Source organism: Somniosus microcephalus, chromosome 17, assembly GCF_052327205.1.
Source record: "Somniosus microcephalus isolate GS21.2 chromosome 17, FLI_Smic_1.0, whole genome shotgun sequence".
In the NCBI taxonomy this organism is placed as follows: Eukaryota; Metazoa; Chordata; class Chondrichthyes; order Squaliformes; family Somniosidae; genus Somniosus; species Somniosus microcephalus.
This window is the reverse complement of record NC_141003.1, coordinates 5,405,558-5,424,146: the sequence shown is the minus strand read 5'-3', so window position 1 is coordinate 5,424,146 and position 18,589 is coordinate 5,405,558. Positions and strand designations below refer to the sequence as shown.

The 18,589-nt window shown below is 47.7% G+C and overlaps 1 protein-coding gene across 4 annotated transcripts in view; it reads right to left on the bottom strand.

The window, feature by feature from the left end:
* Positions 1-18,589, bottom strand: part of cep83 (centrosomal protein 83) — a 104,199-nt gene that overhangs the window by 72,794 nt on the left and 12,816 nt on the right. For all 4 annotated transcript variants that reach the window (XM_086009827.1, XM_086009825.1, XM_086009828.1 and 1 more), the window contains exons 3-5: positions 7,212-7,362; positions 3,419-3,511; positions 3,165-3,296 (exon numbers count right to left, since the gene is read on the bottom strand). In XM_086009827.1, coding sequence (XP_085865953.1) covers positions 3,165-3,296; positions 3,419-3,511; positions 7,212-7,362 — 376 coding nt within the window. The remainder of the gene's footprint in view (positions 1-3,164; positions 3,297-3,418; positions 3,512-7,211; positions 7,363-18,589) is intronic.

Here is an 18,589-nt window from a genome sequence, read left to right as displayed (position 1 = left end):
CAACTGTTATCAAGCCATGTGGAGTATCTGGTTTTAAAAGTCCAGTAATTACTCGTGCACAGATGGGAGTTTCCAGTTACCTTTGAAAAATTACAGAAAAGCATCACACATCAAATTTACGGCGATCATGGGCACAATATTTATGGGGGCGGGACACGGAGGGTCCGGAGAGCCCAGGGACACGGTGGTCCTGCTGAAGTTAATGGCAACACCTCAATACCATTTTCTTCTTCCATTTCCCGCCCGGCAGCTGGCCAGGTTGAGAGAGCTCGGCAATGGCGAGGGTTGGAGGGTGGGGGTTGCAGATCACAGCAGCAAGGAAAAGCTATAAATCGGCAGAAAGGAGGCCAAAGGCTTCCTTGAGGGGCCGGGGTTGGGGGAGCACTCCTGCTCCTCCTGGCTCACAGGAAGGGCTCTGAAAAACACTCATTTGCTGGAGCCAGCAGTTCCTGCCTGTACTTTGTTGCTGGGTTTCCTGAGCCCAGGGAAGCCCGGCCGGCTCCTAACCGCACTGTGATAGCCTGATTTAAATATTATAATGAAGTATCCCGCCTCTCCAAGATGGGACACTCGCACGCCACACAACCCACCGCCGTAAAAATGGCGGCAGGCTCATATGTGGCAGGTTGGGGACACGTTCCCCGATTAAAATTTTTTAACTCACAACCATCTCCCGCCCATCATGGGGGGTGGGGGGGGAAAGGGGTAATATCGAAACAGAGAAGATACGAGGAGTAGGCCATTCGGCCCCTCGAGCCTGCTCCGCCATTTAATGCGATCATGGCTGATCATCTAAGTTCAGTACCCTGCCCCTGCTTTCTCCCCATATCCCTTGATTCCTTTAGCCTTAAGAAATATATCCAACTCCTTCTTGAATATATTTAATGAATTGGCCTCTACTGCCTTTTGTGGTAGAGAATTCCACAGGTTCACCACTCTCTGGGTGAAGAAATTCCTCCTCATTTCTGTCCTAAATGGCCTACCCCTTATCCTTAGACTATGACCCCTGGTTCTGGACTCCCCGACCATCGGGAACATCCTTCCTGCATCTAGTCTGTCTAGTCCTGTCAGAATTTTATATAAGTTTCAATGAGATCCCCTCTCATTCTTCTAAACTCCAGCGAGTACAAGCCCAATCTTCCCAATCTCTCCTCATACGTCATTCCTGCCATCCCAGGTATCAGCCTGGTGAATCTTCGCTGAACTCCTTCCATGGCAAGAACATCCTTCCTCAGATAAGGTGACCAAAACTGCACACAATACTCAAGATGTGGTCTCACCAAGGCCCTGTACAACTGCAGCAAGACATCCTTGTTCCTGTACTCAAACCCTCTCGCTACGAAGGCCAACATACCATTTGCCTTCTTAACCGCCTGCTGCACCTGCATGCTTACCTTCAGCGACTAGTGCACAAGGACACCCAGGTCTCGTTGCACTTCCCCTTCTCCCAATCTATTGCCATTCAGATAATAATCTGCCTTCCTGTTTTTGCCACCAAAGTGGATAACCTCACATTTATCCACATTATACTGCATCTGCCATGCTTCTGCCCAATCACCCAACCTGTCCAAATCATCCTGTAGTTTCTAGGCATCCTCCTCACAGCACACACGCCCACCCAGCTTTGTGTCGTCTGCAAATTTGGAGATATTACATCTAGTTCCCTTGTCTAGATCATTAATATATATTGTGAATAGCTGGGGTCCAAGGACCGATCCCTGCGGTACCCCACTAGTCACTGCCTGCCATTCGGAAAAAGAGCCCCATAAGTCAGTAATAGAGGTGCAAGATAGAAAAGAACTTGCATTTATATAGCGCCTTTTACGACCTCATGATGTCCCAAAGCATTTTTGCAGCCAATTAAGTACTTTGAAGTGTAGTCCCACAAAGAGCAATGTGATACTGACCAGATCATCTGTTTTAGTGAAGTTGGTTGAGGGATAAATATTGGCCCCAGGACACCGGGGAGAACGCCCCTGTTCGTCTTCGAAATAGTTCCTTGAGATCTTTTACGTCCACCTGAGAGAGCAGACTCGGTTTAATGTATCATCTGAAAGACTGCACCACCGACAGTGCAGCACTCCCTCAGTACTGCACTGGAGTGTCAGCCTAGAATTTTGTGCTCAAGTCTCTGGAGTGGGACTTGGACCCACAACCTTCTGACTCAGAGGCGAATGTGCTACCCACTGAGCCACAGCTGACACTAAAGGAAGGAAACTTCACTATAACATGTGCTGAGGCTTGTGAAGTTATTAAGGGTAGAAACAAATTCCTGCAGATATATAGCCCTGTAATAAATACCGCTCTGTTGGCCCTGTAATAAATGCCCCTGTTTCTCATGAGAGGGGGAATTTGAAAAGGAAGCAGCGCTGGGATAGCCATATTTAATGAATGACAAAGGCACAGATCATGTAAGTAACTACTGCCATGACTCTTATCATTCATGGAGAAATGACTCATGAAATAACACTGGGCGGCCAGCTGGTGGCGCCGTCCAAGAAGTATAAATACTCGGGCGTGGGCCCAGCTTGCTCAGGGCGTTTTTGTAACCAGGAACTAGTGATGTACAGGAAACTTTGTGCTATCTGGAGGTGAGCTATCCGGCAATCTGGAGCCACCGGCAAAAATCAGCAGCCGTTTTTTATTCTTTTTGTTTGGTTTTTTTTGCTTTGTTTGAACAGTCAAGCTGTGCAAGGTCTGTAGCTATAGCAACAGCTTCAGCTACAGAGCTTGCAGGCCACACCCGAGTGTTTAGAAGCTGTTGCTACGGAGATAAGAATTTCCATATCTCTCAACATTAACGCTGGAGAGTACGGCAGTTTTGAGGCAACGGCAGCAGCTCGGTCCCGTGGGTGCCGGATAGCACAAAGTTTCCTGTAACTAGAATCTCATGGTTGTGAAACAGTTGATTAAAGCCTTGTTTTATACTCAAACCAAGCGCTCAGTGAGTGTTTTTACATCAACTACTGTTGGGGAAACAGCGCGGGAAAACTCCCAGTGGTCGGGAACTGAAGTTGGCGGCTGAACACAGGAATCCTGGGGCACTAACGCATCCAACAGATCGTCTGACGATAGATATCGGCAGTCACAATCTGATCAGAGGCAAACTGAATAATCAAGCAAAACAGGAATTCATAACAGAACTGCTCATCCACAAGACTTACCTCAGCTTCAAACCGGATCACCTTCTCATCCAGGATTCGTTCGTACTCTTCCTTTTGATGCTCGATCTCTGATTTTAGGAAAGTATGTTCATATCGCAATTTATTAAACTCTGCTCTGTATCTTTCAGCTTCCTAAAACATTGAAAGGTCTCCAGTTTTATACATAATTCAGGATGACACAAATCTGATTATCATTTTAGTAATTCCAACAAAATTTGTAATAAAAAAGGGATTTCTCTTCTCCCTATTCCCACCTCTTCTTGTCTATTGAAGCGTTCTCTCATAGGTGCCTCTAGATCTTGTTGGATTTGTGCTTTTAGTAGCTCCAGCTTTTGGGGTGTTAATACCTGTTGACAGTGGGTGGGAAAATAAAAAAGGTTATCAAATGAAGAAAGAAAATCACGTTGCGTTATAAGGGAAGCCTGTCATTTCTACACACAGATGTTGATTGGCCTGTGTATATCCAGCATTCTTTTGGTTAATACTAAAGCAAAATACTCCACTTTCCTGCACTATCCCCATATCCCTCAATTCAACTAGAATCCAAAAATCTAGGCTCTTTTATGACCTATTGTTGAATAGTTCACACGACTGTAATTCAATCCACAAGAGTGGTTTATGAATTTCACCAGAAAACAGATTAACGTATGGCCTTAAACTCACCAGCATATTTTTATTACCTTATATAAAAAGTGAAGATTTTTTTTAAACTTTAATTACCAATAAATTAATGGGCAGTTAACAGATGAATGAGCCAACAGTGATATATAGAAAACATTAGGCATCACATAACCTGTGCTGTAGTATGAAGAGCAGCAAATTAACTGTACATTTTAGAATTTGTTTGCTAGATGCAGGAGCAACTATTACAAAACACGTTATATCTTTTCACTGCAATCTGAATCATCTGTTCATCAAAGGAAGAACATTTTATGGCTCTTATTAACTTACTTAAATACTGTGGCTACAAGAGCAGGCCAGAGGCTGGGAATTCTGCGGCGAGTGTCTCACCTCCTGACTCCCCAAAGCCTTTCCACCATCTACAAGGCACAAGTCAGGAGTGTGATGGAATACTCTCCACTTGCCTGGATGAGTGCAGCTCCAACAACACTCAAGAAGCGAGATACCATTCAGGATAAAGCAGCCCGCTTGATTGGCACTCCATCCACCACCTTCAACATTCACTCCCTCCACCACCAGCGCACTGTGGCTGCAGTGTGTACCATCTACAAGATGCACTGCAGCAACTCGCCAAAGCTCCTTCAACAGCACCTTCCAAACCCGCGACCTCTACCACTTAGAAGGACAAGGGTAGCAGACGCATGGGAACATCACCACCTACAAGTTCCCCTCCAAGCCACACACCATCCTGACTTGGACCTGTATCGCCGTTCCTTCACTGTCGCCTTGCCAAAATCCTGGAACTCCCTTCCTAACAGCATTGTGGGTGTACCTACACCATATGGACTGCAGCGATTCAAGGCGGCGGCTCACCACCATCTTCTCAAGGGCAATTAGGGATGGGCACTAAATGCAGGCCTAGCCAGCGACGCCCACATCCCATCAATGAATTTTTAAAAAACTACAATATAATAAGATAGGTTAAAAAAACCTACAGCTCCTCCATTACAGCATCCAACTATTTCTAAAGGTTTTTGCTTTCTGTAGTCTGCCCAAAAACCCATTCCACGCCTCGACCACTTGTGTGTTCCAGATTTACCTTTCCTATAATGTTTATTTAGGAAAGAAAGGAAAGAATGGCAAGAAAGGAACTTGCTTTTCACAACCTCAAGATGTCCCAAAGCGCTTCTAGCCAATGAAGTACTTTTGAATTATAGGTCACTGTTGTAATGTAGGAAAATGCAACAGTCAATTTGCACACAGCAAGGTCCTATTAACAACATGATAAATGCCAATGTAATCTGTGTTTAGTGATGTTGGTTGAGGGATAAATATTGACCAGGACACCGGGGTGACCCCCACCCCCCCCCATTGCCCCCTGTTTGTCCAGTGTTGGGATATTTTTAGTGTCCTCTACTGTAAAGACTGATACAAAATATTTGTTCAGCGTCTTTGCCATCTCCATGTTCCCCACCACTAGTTTCCCGGTCTCATCCTCTAAGGGACCAACGTTCACTTTAGCCACCCTTTTTCTTTTTATATAGCTGTAGAAACTCTTGCTATCTGTTTTTATATTTTTTGCTAGTTTATTTTCATAATAATCTATCTTCCCTTTCTTAATTAATCTTTTAGTTATTCTTTGCTGGGTTTTAAATGCTTCCCAATCTTCTATCCTCCCACTAGATTTGGCTACTTTATATGCCCTTGTTTTCAGTCGGATACTTATTACTTTACTAAGCCACAGATGGCTGTCTTTTCTTTTACTCCCCTTTTTCCTCAGTGGAATATATTTTTCTTGAAAGATGTGAAATATCTCCTTGAATGTAGACCACTGTTCTTGTACCGTCTTACACTTTAATCGGTTTTCCCAGTCCACTTTAGTCAATTCTACACTCATACCTTCATAGTCTCCTTTATTTAAGCTCAGTACGCTGGTTTGAGATCCAACTCTCTCACCCTCAAACTGAATTTGGAATTCAACCATATTATGGTCACTCATTCCAAGGGGATCCTTTACTAGGACATTTTTTATTAATCCTGTCTCATTACACAGGACCAGATCTAAGATTGCCTGCCCCCTGGTTGGTTCAGTTACATACTGCTCAAGGAACCCGTCCCTAATACACTCAATGAACTCTTCCTCAAGGCTGCCATGCCCAATTTGATTAGTCCAGTCAATATGAAAGTTAAAATCCCAAATGATTATAGCTGTTCCCTTATTACAAGCCCCAGCTATTTCTTGATTTATACTCCGACCAACAGAGTTGCAACTGTTAGGAGGCCTATAGACTACGCCCACTAGTGACTTTTTCCCCTTATTATTCCTTATCTCCACCCAAACTGTTTCACTATCCTGATCCTTTGACCCAATATCATTTCTGACTATTGCAGTGATTCCATCCTTGATTAACATAGCAACCCCACCTCCCTTTCCCTCCTGTCTGTCCTTCCTAATTGTCAAATACCCTTGTATGTTTAGTTCCCAGTCATGATCATCTTGCAGCCATGTTTCCGTAATGGCCACCAGATCATAACCATGTGTAGTTATTTGTACCGTCAACTTGTCTATTTTGTTACGAATGCTGCGTGCATTCAGATAAAGAACTTTCAAATATGTTTTCTGACAATTTATTCCTGTTTTTACCCCTTTTACTACTTTACCTTTATCATCATACATTCTGTCCCTTCCTGACACGCTCTGGTTTTTAATTCCCCCACTGCTACCTTGCTCTATTGCCTTCTCCGCTGTCATTTTTATTTTTCGCTATCTTAAAACCTCCCCCCCACTAATTAGTTTAAAGCCCTCTCTACAGCCCTAGTTATTCGATTCGCCAGGATTCTAGTCCCAGCACTGGCCAAGTGAAGTCCGTCCCAACGGAACAGCTCTCTCCTGTCCCAGTACTGATGCCAGTGTCCCAAGGTCATCGACCTGAAAAGTTAACTGTTTCTCTCTCCACAGATGCTGCCTGACCTGCTGAGTATTTCCAGCATTTTCTGTTTTTACTTCAAAAGTACTTAATTGGCGGTAAAGCTCTGAGGTCGTGAAAGGTGCTATATAAATGCAAGACTTTCTTTTGTGTTTTGCCCAGAGTACTGTAAAGTTTTAGCAGGACATCTTCTATCTTGAAGTCTGATCTGGCTGCCTAGTTACTTGTTTTATTGACTGCTGCCCCACAGTAACAGAGCATGTCAAGGACAAGAATGCTAACTCCCTTAGGTCTCTCTCAAATACGTCTAGATTGCTCTCAGACACCCCTAGTTCACCTCACTATATAAATGCAAGTTTTTCTTTCTCACACCTGCATAAATTTGTCTTTTCACCCCTTTTACAATACACAATGTAATTATTTTGCCAATTATTTTTTTCTATTACCTGAATTTGATACAGTTGATAGGAATTTGATTTTAGGAAACCTGTCACCTCACCTGCATTTTCAGTTCCTCTTGCTCCCTCGTTTTATCTAACAGTTCTCCACGCAGTTCTGCTAGTAGAAGGTGGAATTTCTCCTGGGTGCTTTGTTTATCCGTGAGCAGTCGTTTCAGATCATGCTGGGCTTTTGTGTATTCATCCTGCAACCTGCAGCAAGAAAAAACTCAATATTTTACAATGGGCATGCAATTAACACAGCATCACCAATTAGATCTACTGTCACCCAACTTTGATAGTTCGATAATCCATCGAATTGAAAATTTCCCTGCAACCCAAGCATATATTTAGCTAAGATCGGTTTGTTTCAACTCTAAATATTAGACAGTATAATAGGTTCGAGTAAGAAAGAACTTGCATCCCCAAACCATTTCTTCTTCAGAGTAAACAATCCCAAACCTCTTCGCCCTCCTCATAACTCAGATGCCCTAAGCTTAGTATCTGTTTGGTTGTCCTTTTCTGCACTCTCTCCAATGCCTGTATATCCTTGCTGCTGTGCAGTGACCAGAATGGTACCACACTACTCCTGCTGTGACTGGACCAATGCCTTGTAGAGTCCTCATCACCTCCTTCGAGTCCTGCTCTATGCCTCCATCTACACACCTAAAGATCTGATTAGCTTTTCTTACTGCTGCTGCACATTGCGCTGTCATTTCTTGCAGCCTAAAACGATGTAATTTAGACTTCTTGAGGGAGAAATTCAGTATCGCCGTTTGGGGCGCAATTATCGGCCGGGCACAAAGTTTAGCGCCTGGCGCTAATTATCGCCTCCGACGGCAAACTTGGCTTCTATCACCCCTGGAGGTGACTGGAGAGCTATATCAGGCGTGTAAGATTCGCGAAATTTTCATTAAATAATCACGTAAGAAAATAGGGTTAATAAAACAGCTTTATTGACCAAAAGAAGCTTATACAGAGAAACCTTTGATAAAAGGGCACACAAAATGGCCGCCAGACCTCGTGACCAGCTTCTGGGACCATTTGAATTTCTGTTACTGCAAGCCAGACAGGCTTGTGGATTGAGGACATTAAAAGCCCGCGAAAACCAGTTTCGGGAAGCCGAAACTCATGGAACTGAGCATACATATTGATTAGATTATAAGTACAGGACAGATTTGGGTGGCAGGATGAGACCCATCATGAAATGGGCGGACAATTGAACGAACGCTTTAACCCATTACACTGTACAAAGAGAAGCCGTTTAACAGCCATCCAGGGCAATCTCCAGACCGATCAATATACAAACCAAGTTACGGTAACAAAGCAAAGACATTATCGGCCCAGGAAGGCCAGTTAAGCTATCACCGACTCCCGTTATGAAGACAAAACACCCCTGCAGAGAGTTCTGCCCGCCAAAATTATTACAAAAACAGGACTATGATTTGGCGGGAGATAAGAATGTTCCAAAAAGTATAACTGTGGATTGAGTAAAGTCCATGGAGGGACAGACACTTGTACTTCTTCTTCGGTTCGGAACGTGTTCGGTTCGTGGTTCGGTAAACGGTGTCCAGCAGGGTGTTCAGCCGTGTGTTCCACGACTTTGGGAGGTTCGGCCAGGCAAGGCCTGGCCACGACGGGAAGACGACGAGGGAGGCCCGGGTACTTTTGTCGGGAGATCATCGACGACCCAGGCTGGAGAAGACGACACTCAGGGCCCGGTACTCCAGTTCTTCAACATCACATCAGCGAGCGCTCATCGCAGGAGAACCAAGAGGAAAACAAGCTGCGCCAGAAGCTTCCAAACCCACGTGACGATGGAAAGCTGTGTCGAAAGGCTGCAAAGCCTTTTTCGCAATTCTTAAAGTGGTGAGCATGATCCAGAGTCCCTCAAATCGAAACTTAGTTAGGTTTAGGGGAGGGGGTTAAGGGTAATTGTAATGTGTTACCCCTTTCACGATGTGCCGTGTGTTCCCCATTTCTATAGAGTTAAGTTTATAGATGTGTGCATGCTTGTAGTTGCTTTAATCTGTGCATATGACATGTATTTTATGATGCTGCAAACTGTTCAATAAAGGCATCCATTTCGTGCTATTCGACCTGGTCTATTGAGTTTTTCTGCACTACAGCTCCCTGCACCTAAGTCCAAGGTCTAGAACCGTAGGGGCGAGTGGGTCGAACCACTCATGGGTAATTATTGCAAGAAGCCTGGCAGGAGACCAGAGCAAGCGAGAGAAACCCCCTACAGAGATGGCGACCGCGGCAGGACCTTGGCAGCAGGAATGTCGTGTTTTAGATCAAGGTCTGAATAAACGAAATGTGATGGATGAGAGAATAGCGGATTATGTTTTTGGGAAGGTAAACCTTACAAAACAGTGGATATCCGACCTATTAAGAGATAGGCGCCCGCTAGACGCAGCCATCAAGTGGACAGAAAGCAAAGAGCACAAAAGATCTGTAGAAAAAGCGGTCTGGCTGATGTGCTACAAGAAGCAAGTCCAGCACAGACGGCCCAGATCAAAGGGTTACTAGCAGAAGTAGAGGAAAAGGTTGCGGGAGGAAAGAGACTGATTGCATCGCTCAACGCGCTGAATCAGGAACGCCACTCCGTAACCAATTGCCATGAGACCAAGATAGATTACTTGGAGTGTCAGGTCACTGAGGCCAAGACCAGTGAAGGAAGAATAAGAGACAGGTGTGTCCGCCTAGCTCAGCAGGTAAAGGCACAGGAGGAGAGTATTCTGGGAGCTAGAGCAGCGTACAAGATGGCCATCGAGGATAGGTCTGAGAACGCCGACCATAGCGCTTGCCAAAGGGAGCTAGAGGACCTGAGAACGGCCCCAGCGAAGGCAAACAGCTTGGTGTGTCTCATAAACCCACCAGCGAGCCATCTACAGTTAGCCAGGGAATCCAAAAGACCGATTCCGCGAGAGGCAGTTGGGGTACCAACCACCGAGCCCTCGGCACCTCCCAGCTATAATGAGTCTTGGGTTGCGGGGGAGGAAACGGTGGAGTTAGTCGAAGAGATTCCTGAGGTAGAGCAACCCCAGGTTGCAGGGTCGAAGCCGGCACCGATGTGTCCCGCTCGACACCGGAGGCTCGGTCCGGACAACGACAATGGTGATGACGGACCCCTCATGAATCAGATCGTAATGCCCCACAGCGCACAACAGCTAAGGGCAATGATAAGCCACATCCCAAAATTCTCCGAGTCAGGAGATCCCTCCGTCCATTTTAGGGACGTGGAGCAGACCGCAGCAGTTAATGACTGCGACGGGGTAGAGCAGTCCAGAATGCTGCTGTTCTCCCTGGACAGCTCGATCCTCCAGTGTCTCTCTGACGAGAGCAAGAGAGGGCACAAGGAGTATGAGGATTTACGGTCCTGGAGGTTATGGGGGAAGATGACGGAAGTCCGTTCCTCCGATTGGGTAGGACGGTACAGCTAGAGGGAGAGCCCCCACGGGTTTTCGCCGGAAGGTTGTGGCCAGTGTATCGGCACAGCTGCCCGGGCGGGCCGGCCCGGGACGGGCTGGACGCTGGTCAAAGGGCTCATTGGCTCCGGTGCCTGGTCACCAATTGCTTGCCACAGGCGAGGGAGCAGGCCAAAACATGGTTTGACCCCAATAACCCCCGCTCCACGGAGGAGATAGTACTTGATCAGCTCACGATAGGTTACAGGAACAGCAGGAGTAAGGAAGTGCCTCCCCCGAAGGGAAAGGTGCATGAGGTGAGGCCTGCAGCTCCTGTTAAAAAGGAGTGGCATCAGGAGGGGAATCGCCCTCCCCAAGCCAAGAGTAGTTGTTACGGGTGTGGGAAGGAAAGTCACTGGCGCCGGGACTGTAAAAATCCCTGGAAGGATTTAAAGGGAAAAGCTCCCTCAGCCCCAGCCCAAACGCCCATCCTGGAGAAAGGAGCCGATGAGTCGATCCATCCCGCTGCGATCGAGTCAGTTTTAGAGGCAATGCGGTCTCTAATGACCTCGCAGGGGAAGGTGGCAGTCGTCAACGGCCCTGTTGCTTCCCCAGCCCCAACCGCTGTACCCAATTGACTAGAGCCAGCGCAGCCTGTCGACCTGTGTCCCCTAGAAAGACATGCACAGGAAGAGACCTCCTGTAAAATGGAGGAATACCTGCGGTGTCAGGTTGCGGAGGCTAAGTTAGTTGAGCAGGCTTTAAGGGAGGAGAACGCTAGGTTAACAGCGAGGGCTGGCAGTTTAGAGGGTCAGCTAAGGGCTTGTAAATGGTTTCACATCAACCAGTGCAAACTGTTTAAGCCGGGTGCTAGAGTATCAGCAACCGAAGCCGGGTCTGAGGGTAAAGATCCTCAGCCTGAGGCGCGCGATGAGTCACAGACCACACAAGCTGGCGTTGTAGCCTGCTTGGAAGGAGAAGAGGTCCCGCCCACCTGGGGGGAGCTTTCTCCGATGGCCTGGGACACGGACGAGGAGGGACCCGAACAGCAAGGTCCCGCCCTCGACACGATTCTGGAGGAGGAGTCGTCGGAGGACGGAGATCCCGCCCTCGACTCGAGCGTGGGGGAGGTAGAAGTTGGGGGCAGAGATCCTCCACCTGTAGGGACAGGTGGGGAGGAGCCGTCTGCCACAGACCCAATTCCCGAAGGGGCGGAGCCTGAGGGGTGGGAGCCGAAGCCCACAGTCATGGAAGAGCCACGGGCTGAGAGAGCCGAAGTCCCACCCGAAGGTCCACTCGCCAAGGGAGCCTGCCCAAAGTACCTTCTCGCAGGTCGACCCGAACGCCTCAGCCTGTAAAGTCTTGGCCCGAGTCACCCACTCCCAGCAAACGCCGACTTCAGAAATCATTGAGAAAACACAGTCCCCGATTAACAGCAAAAGGCTGCGGGGAACCAGAGACACAGGTCAGTGCAGCCCCGCCACAGGGAGCAGCACGCTGCAGCCCTCACAGGAATTAGGTAGGCCGCCCGAAGGAGGGCGGCGCTGTACATAAGTTTAGGTATGCTAAGTTTAGGTAACGATAAGTTAAAATAAGTAATTTTAATGTTAGTTTAAGGCATGTAAAGTTTAAGATGATGGGGATGTTTTAAAAGGTAGTTTTCGAAGTCTGCCCAGTATGTGTGTTTGTTTGGAAGCGGGGTCAGGGGACCCGAGCGTCCGTTTAATTAGGCCAGCGCCCATTGGGAGCCTGGCTACATCATCTTATCGGTTACAGAAACCAGGAATACAATGGAGAGGATTCTCGTGGTGCTTGCGGCGATCGGGTGCGGGCTGGCCTACCGAGGCCGCACCAAGGACGTCGTCGTGTTCGGATGCTCCGGGGACACAGCCCCCATTGCGACGGATGGGACGGGGAAGCGAGAGGTTGAGGAAACCGCCACCTACTTCCACCAAGGGAGATGGCCAGGATGGCTGGGGTCGAATTCTACAGAATACTCCAGCAAATCCGGATTTGCCTACCAAGAGACTTCGTTACTGTGCCCTCGGGTGAGGATCATTGCACCCAGAGTCAGCGTTACCGTGGGAAAGAGGATCCGTTTGGTGTGTAATGGGAACGTACCGCTAAGTAGATGGTGGTGGCTTCGAAAGCTGGGAAAGAATATGAAGAACTCTACAATCGAGTGGGAGCGACTGGGTAACAATACCCATCGGACAATTACGGGGACTCACGGACAATTACGTGTGTGTTGGGACAAGTGGTGGGAACCAGATGAAGGGATATATGTCTGCATGTGGGGTTCGAAGTACGTTTGCCCCAAAGGCATATCCATCTTTTTTCAGAGGCAGTGGCAGGATGAAGGGAAAGGGATGAGGTGGGACGTCAGCACCCGGGCGTGCAGAGTCCCATTCTCCCCGATTCCGGTAAACGCCACTGAACTCATCACCCGCCCACGCAAGCCCCTGCCCACGATTCCAGTAGCACTAGCCCAGAAGGAAGGGTGCCCCACCACCACAAAGGGACCCGGGAACGGTTTAGTATTGGTACCCAACGGTCAGATGCTGTACCAAGGGGTACACTACGCGGTGGCCTCAGTGATTTTAAACCTCACTAAGGTACGATTGCCGGAGTGGTGTCCCAAGGAAACGGAGCAATTGTACCAGGTCCTGTTAACCAGGATGTTCAGACAATTTTATGATTTTGACTTTGCCGACATCGACAAAGCCGAATTGTACACCACACCACAGGAAGTTTTGGATCGGGTAGGGAGGCAAAGAAGGGGTACTGTAAATGACATCTTCACTGCTTTTAGTACCGGGACGTCTGTTGTCAACGCTCTAGACAACGTGGAGCTGCAGACACAGATTAATGGTCTAAAGGCCCAGTTAAGGAACATACTGGCAAACGAAAATAAGGTAGTGGGTTCTGAGCTACATGAGGACCAGGCCATGACACTACACTTAAAAGAAATAATCGCTGAGCTGGAGAAACACGCTAGAACGGTAAATGCACTCATTAGGGAGGATCGGAATGCGTCCGATCAGGCTGCACAGAACGAGGCTTGTGTGCTATACGGGGCGTGGTTACTGGGCGATGTTGTGTATGTAATATGTGTGCTACTTTGAACCTATGGACAGGACTGCACTACTTGTAGGGCGTAGTGATACGCAGTACCACTCCTGGCCATAGGGGTATAAATAGTACTGTGGGTACTGATCTCCCCTCAGTTCCTGCCTGTGGGCCTGAAGTAAAGACCTACGTGCAGTCCCTACCTCCAACCAGTAAAGACCTGTTTGAGTTATACGTTTAAGTCTTTGTGTTAATTGTTCAATACAATACACATACTTAACACTGGCGACGAGTCGGTTCGAACCCTGCGGCAGTTATTCCACGGCGGCTTCGTCCAAAGACAGGACGTTGAAGAGAGGTTTCAATCCTCAACACCCCACTCAAAACTGAAGGGCAGCAGAAATCCTGACAGCTTCCAGCGACTGGAAGCGACAGGCATTAGGACCCTGAAGCCTCCATAACCTCGTGGGTAAGCCAGAGCCCGGGAGGGAGCGAGCAAGAGCCGCGCGAGCGGGTGAGCTAGAGGCCGGGAGCCGCTTCAAGTGCGAGGCGCAGCGCGGGCCAGCGATCGGGACCAAAGATAAGGGCCGCACTCGGACTGAAAGGCGCGGCGGCTGCAGAAGCTCAAGGTGCGAGAGCCGCGGTGCACAGCACGGGCTATCGATCGCACAGAAGATAAGAGCCGAGAGCCGCTTCGGTCGGGAGCCACTTCGCGATCCAGCGATCGCATCCGCTGATAGGGGCCGCACTCGGGCGATCGCGGCGAAGATAAGGGCCGCACTCGGGGGCTGAAGGGAGACGGCGTCGGGGGACGGGTGAAGACCGCCAAGCGCGGGAAAACCGCCATTTTGTGGGTGGAGGACGACGGCAAGAGCGGGAAGCCGCCATCTTTGATAACAAGTAAAGAAAATAAAATCTGAGAAATTGCAAATCTACAATGCCTAAACACGGGAATATTAGCACCTTTGATAGTGACCTCGAAGATTGGGCCATATATGTTGAAAGAGTAAAAAATTATTGTAAGGCCAATAAAATTCGTGACCAAGATAAAGCTCTAACATTATTAAATTTAATGGGTGCGAAGACATACGGGCAATTGAAACACCTGTTATCACCAGATGAACCGGCGGATAAGACGTTCGATGAGATTGTTACTGTCCTGAAAGATCATCTAAACCCCACGCCGCTGATGCTAGCGGAACGATTTAAATTTTACGACAGAAGGCAGCTACAGCATGAAAGCAATGCTGAATATTTGCTGGAATTGCGTAAATTAGCGAAATATTGCCAGTTTGGAACGGGACTGACAGATGCACTACGAGACAAATTTGTGTGTGGTTTATTTAAACAGGATACACAAAAGCGACTGCTCGAGGAGAATGAGCTGACGCTTGAGAAGGCGGTCACTATGGCAGCAGCACACGAAGCCGCAGCAAGAGGCACGGCAGTCATGCAGCTACGGTCACCGGAACTCAGTGCACACAAATTGGGTGTGAGTTCTGGCAAATGTTATCGTTGTGGAAAGACAACGCATGATCAGAACCAGTGTTGGTTTAAAAACCAAGAATGTAGAACTTGTGGTAGGCTTGGACATATAGCTAGAGTATGCAGGTCAGGGAAGAAGACCAGCAACAAGAAGTCACCGCAAGGGAAATATGCAAAGGTACACAAGGTGGCCGAACAGGAGTCCGATTCAGACGCTAGCAGTAGTGAACTGGCTAGCTTAAGGGTACTCAACGTTGGCAAGGGTGCAGACCTCCAGACAATTTGGGTTACTCTTCAGATAGAAGGAGTCCAAGTAAAAATGGAATTGGACACTGGATCGGCATTGTCGGTCATGAATAAGAAAGATTACAGAAGGTTATTCCAACATATTCCCCTACAGGATACGGAGATTATATTGACAACCTACACGGGGCAGAGAGTGTACCCCATCGGGACAATAAAGGTTGCAGTGGCCAACAAGGGCGAAGGAAGTCAAATAATGGACTTATATGTGCTATCTGAAGGAGGTCCTCCACTACTAGGACGGGAGTGGATTAGGAAAATGAATATCGACTGGCATTTCCTACAAACAATAACGAGTGAGAACTCGGTGAACATAATCAACCCAGACTCTGGAACTGATGATGGTAAGACCAACCCGTGTGCAAAAGACAAAGTTTCAGCACAGAATTCCACTGAGATAGAGAATTCTGAGTCTGTCCAGTCTACTAACATGCACATTTCTGAGGGACACCGGGCTCGAACTCAACTCCATTTCAAACTGCAACAGCAATTAGAACAAATGATTCGCCGTTTTGAGCAAGAGATGAATGCGACGAAAGAGTTCTTTGATATAGAGTGGGAACATCTGGAAAGACAACAGAAGCAGCTGCTGGAGCAAATGGAGCAGGAGCACACAAAACGTCTGATGTCAGAGGAGTTAACGGTCAGCCAACTCCTGCATATGCTGAAGGACAGGACTCTGAAATGGGAAAAACTTGAACACGAACTTCAATATTCAAACGAAAGGGGTTCGGAGCTCTCAAAGGTTATTGGAAGAGCTGAGGTGGCAACACAGACTGAGATGACTGCAACAGAGCAGCCCTTGGATGCCAAAAGTACGCTGACTCACGTCAACGTAGAACAACAGACCGCTGAAACAGCTGCTCCGGTAGAGGGATTGAATAGTCCGATCAATCAATCTCCAAAAGAAGTTGAAGTAGTAAAATCTCAAATGAGGTCATTAGTAAACGACTTGCTGAAAGCCCAGAAAAAGCTGGATGAAGAGGTACGCATGAAGAAGTCTCTTCAGGAAAGATGTCTGGACTTGGAACAAAAGCTGGCTAACGCCCAGCTGGGTATGGAGGAAATAGAAGACCCTCTCGCTGGCCTAGATCAGGACGACACCGAATATTACTATGTCCTGTCCTGCCCAACTTGTAACTTCGACTCCCACCATACAGAAATCATGGAGGAGCACCGAAAGTCTACGGAACATCGGGAGAAGGTGGCTCTACTACGGAAAAAGGAGGAAGAGAAGGAGGAACTGCGCATGCAGCTGGCAGCTGACAGTGGAGCCCAGAGAGTCTCCAAGAAGCAGAAAAGGAAAAGTCGAAACAGAAGATGACCCATCTGAACCATTATTACCTCTACCAGATCACACACGTGGTCCCTCCGAATGGAGCCAATTCAGTTCGGAAGTTCAAACTGTTAAATCCATGGAAGGACTATTGAATGAGTCACTCCAGCAACGTGAACCGACTACACCACAGAGATTGAATCTGTGAACTGTTTTCCGCAGAGACTGAATCTGTGATCTGTTTTGACATGAAGTTATCTATGTATCTATGTTATTCTGTTATGTAAACCTGAAGTTATATATGTATATATGTTATTACGTTATGTTAAATGGGGAGATGACTGTAAAGCTAAGAAGGGAGGAATGTTGTGTATGTAATATGTGTGCTACTTTGAACCTATGGACAGGACTGCACTACTTGTAGGGCGTAGTGATACGCAGTACCACTCCTGGCCATAGGGGTATAAATAGTACTGTGGGTACTGATCTCCCCTCAGTTCCCGCCTGTGGGCCTGAAGTAAAGACCTACGTGCAGTCCCTACCTCCAACCAGTAAAGACCTGTTTGAGTTATACGTTTAAGTCTTTGTGTTAATTGTTCAATACAATACACATACTTAACAGGCGAGGGCCGCAGTAATCTGGAGGATTTAAAACAAGGTTTGGTCCCGTCCTGGATCAGCAATAAGCACTTGCAAGCGCTCCACCCTTTTGAGAACGCATTAAGTCCGTGCCAGCTCAGACTAGCTGCAGAGGCGTACCCAGTCCCAGTGGACTGCGGACGCTCGAATCACACTATCATGGGAATAGTGCTGAGGATGCCGGTGTTGGGTCCCACAGCAAAACCCGCCCCGGTATACAGGGTGGAGAACATTGGAGTCATTCAGGGGGGTGCGCACATTCGTTGCGCAGTGGTCCCGCCTTATGTCATCAGATGGGAGCGTACGATGACAGGCACCGGCCTCTCGGGGTGTCGAAGCCGGGGAGCACACATCATCCTGTGTCCCCAGCACTTGAATGCCTTTTTAAAACCACAGTGCGGGTTCAGAGCCGCTAGCGCGAAGCCGGTAAATTGCACCATGGAGGCAATGGCAAAAGACCATGTGCCCCCGCAGGTGGCATATATCGGAGGTGGGACATACTGTGTCACCACTGCAGCGCCTCACTACCACCACGGACAGCACGGGTGGTGTCCGGTCAGTGACAGCAGTTTCTGTTTCAAACCCAGGGCTGAAGTTCAAGTGGCACAACAGCGAATTGTCCCCATTCCTGTACCTTCCACCGTTCACCTCACTGTAAAAGAGAATTTCATGGATTTGCAGCGATTCGTTGCGCATTTTGGTTATGTCATTCCCCCTCTCCCCGAACACCTCACCAAGATTTTAAAAGCCGTAATAGTCTCACAGAAGCATTTTTACACGCTAGAGCAGAAGACATTGGAGATAGGGAAAGACATATTAGACATAGTCACCCCATCATGGTGGGACCTGTTCACTAATATAGAGATCCCGCCCTGGATTAGAATAGCATCCCACACCCTAGTAGTGTGTCAGGTTTTGATTGTAATATATTTACTGTTCGTGCATTGCAAGAGAGGCAAACGCCTCCAGAGGCACGAGAGCACAGGAGAATGGAGAGAACGCTATGTACGAGTGGGTGAAGAGACCCCCGCTTAGGCTGCTAAGTATTAAAGGATAAAGCGTCCCTCCACTCTTGGTTTTGGTTACTATATAATTTAAGTATATGAATACTGTTGTGTTATAACCGTTGATCGGTTTTCTATTTTTGATTAACAAAATGTGTATGCAGGTGGTGTAAGGGGTATCGGCCCCTTCACATCTGAAAGATGAATGTGTTATAGTTTGAGGTAGTACTTACTGCCTATGGTTGTCCAACTGT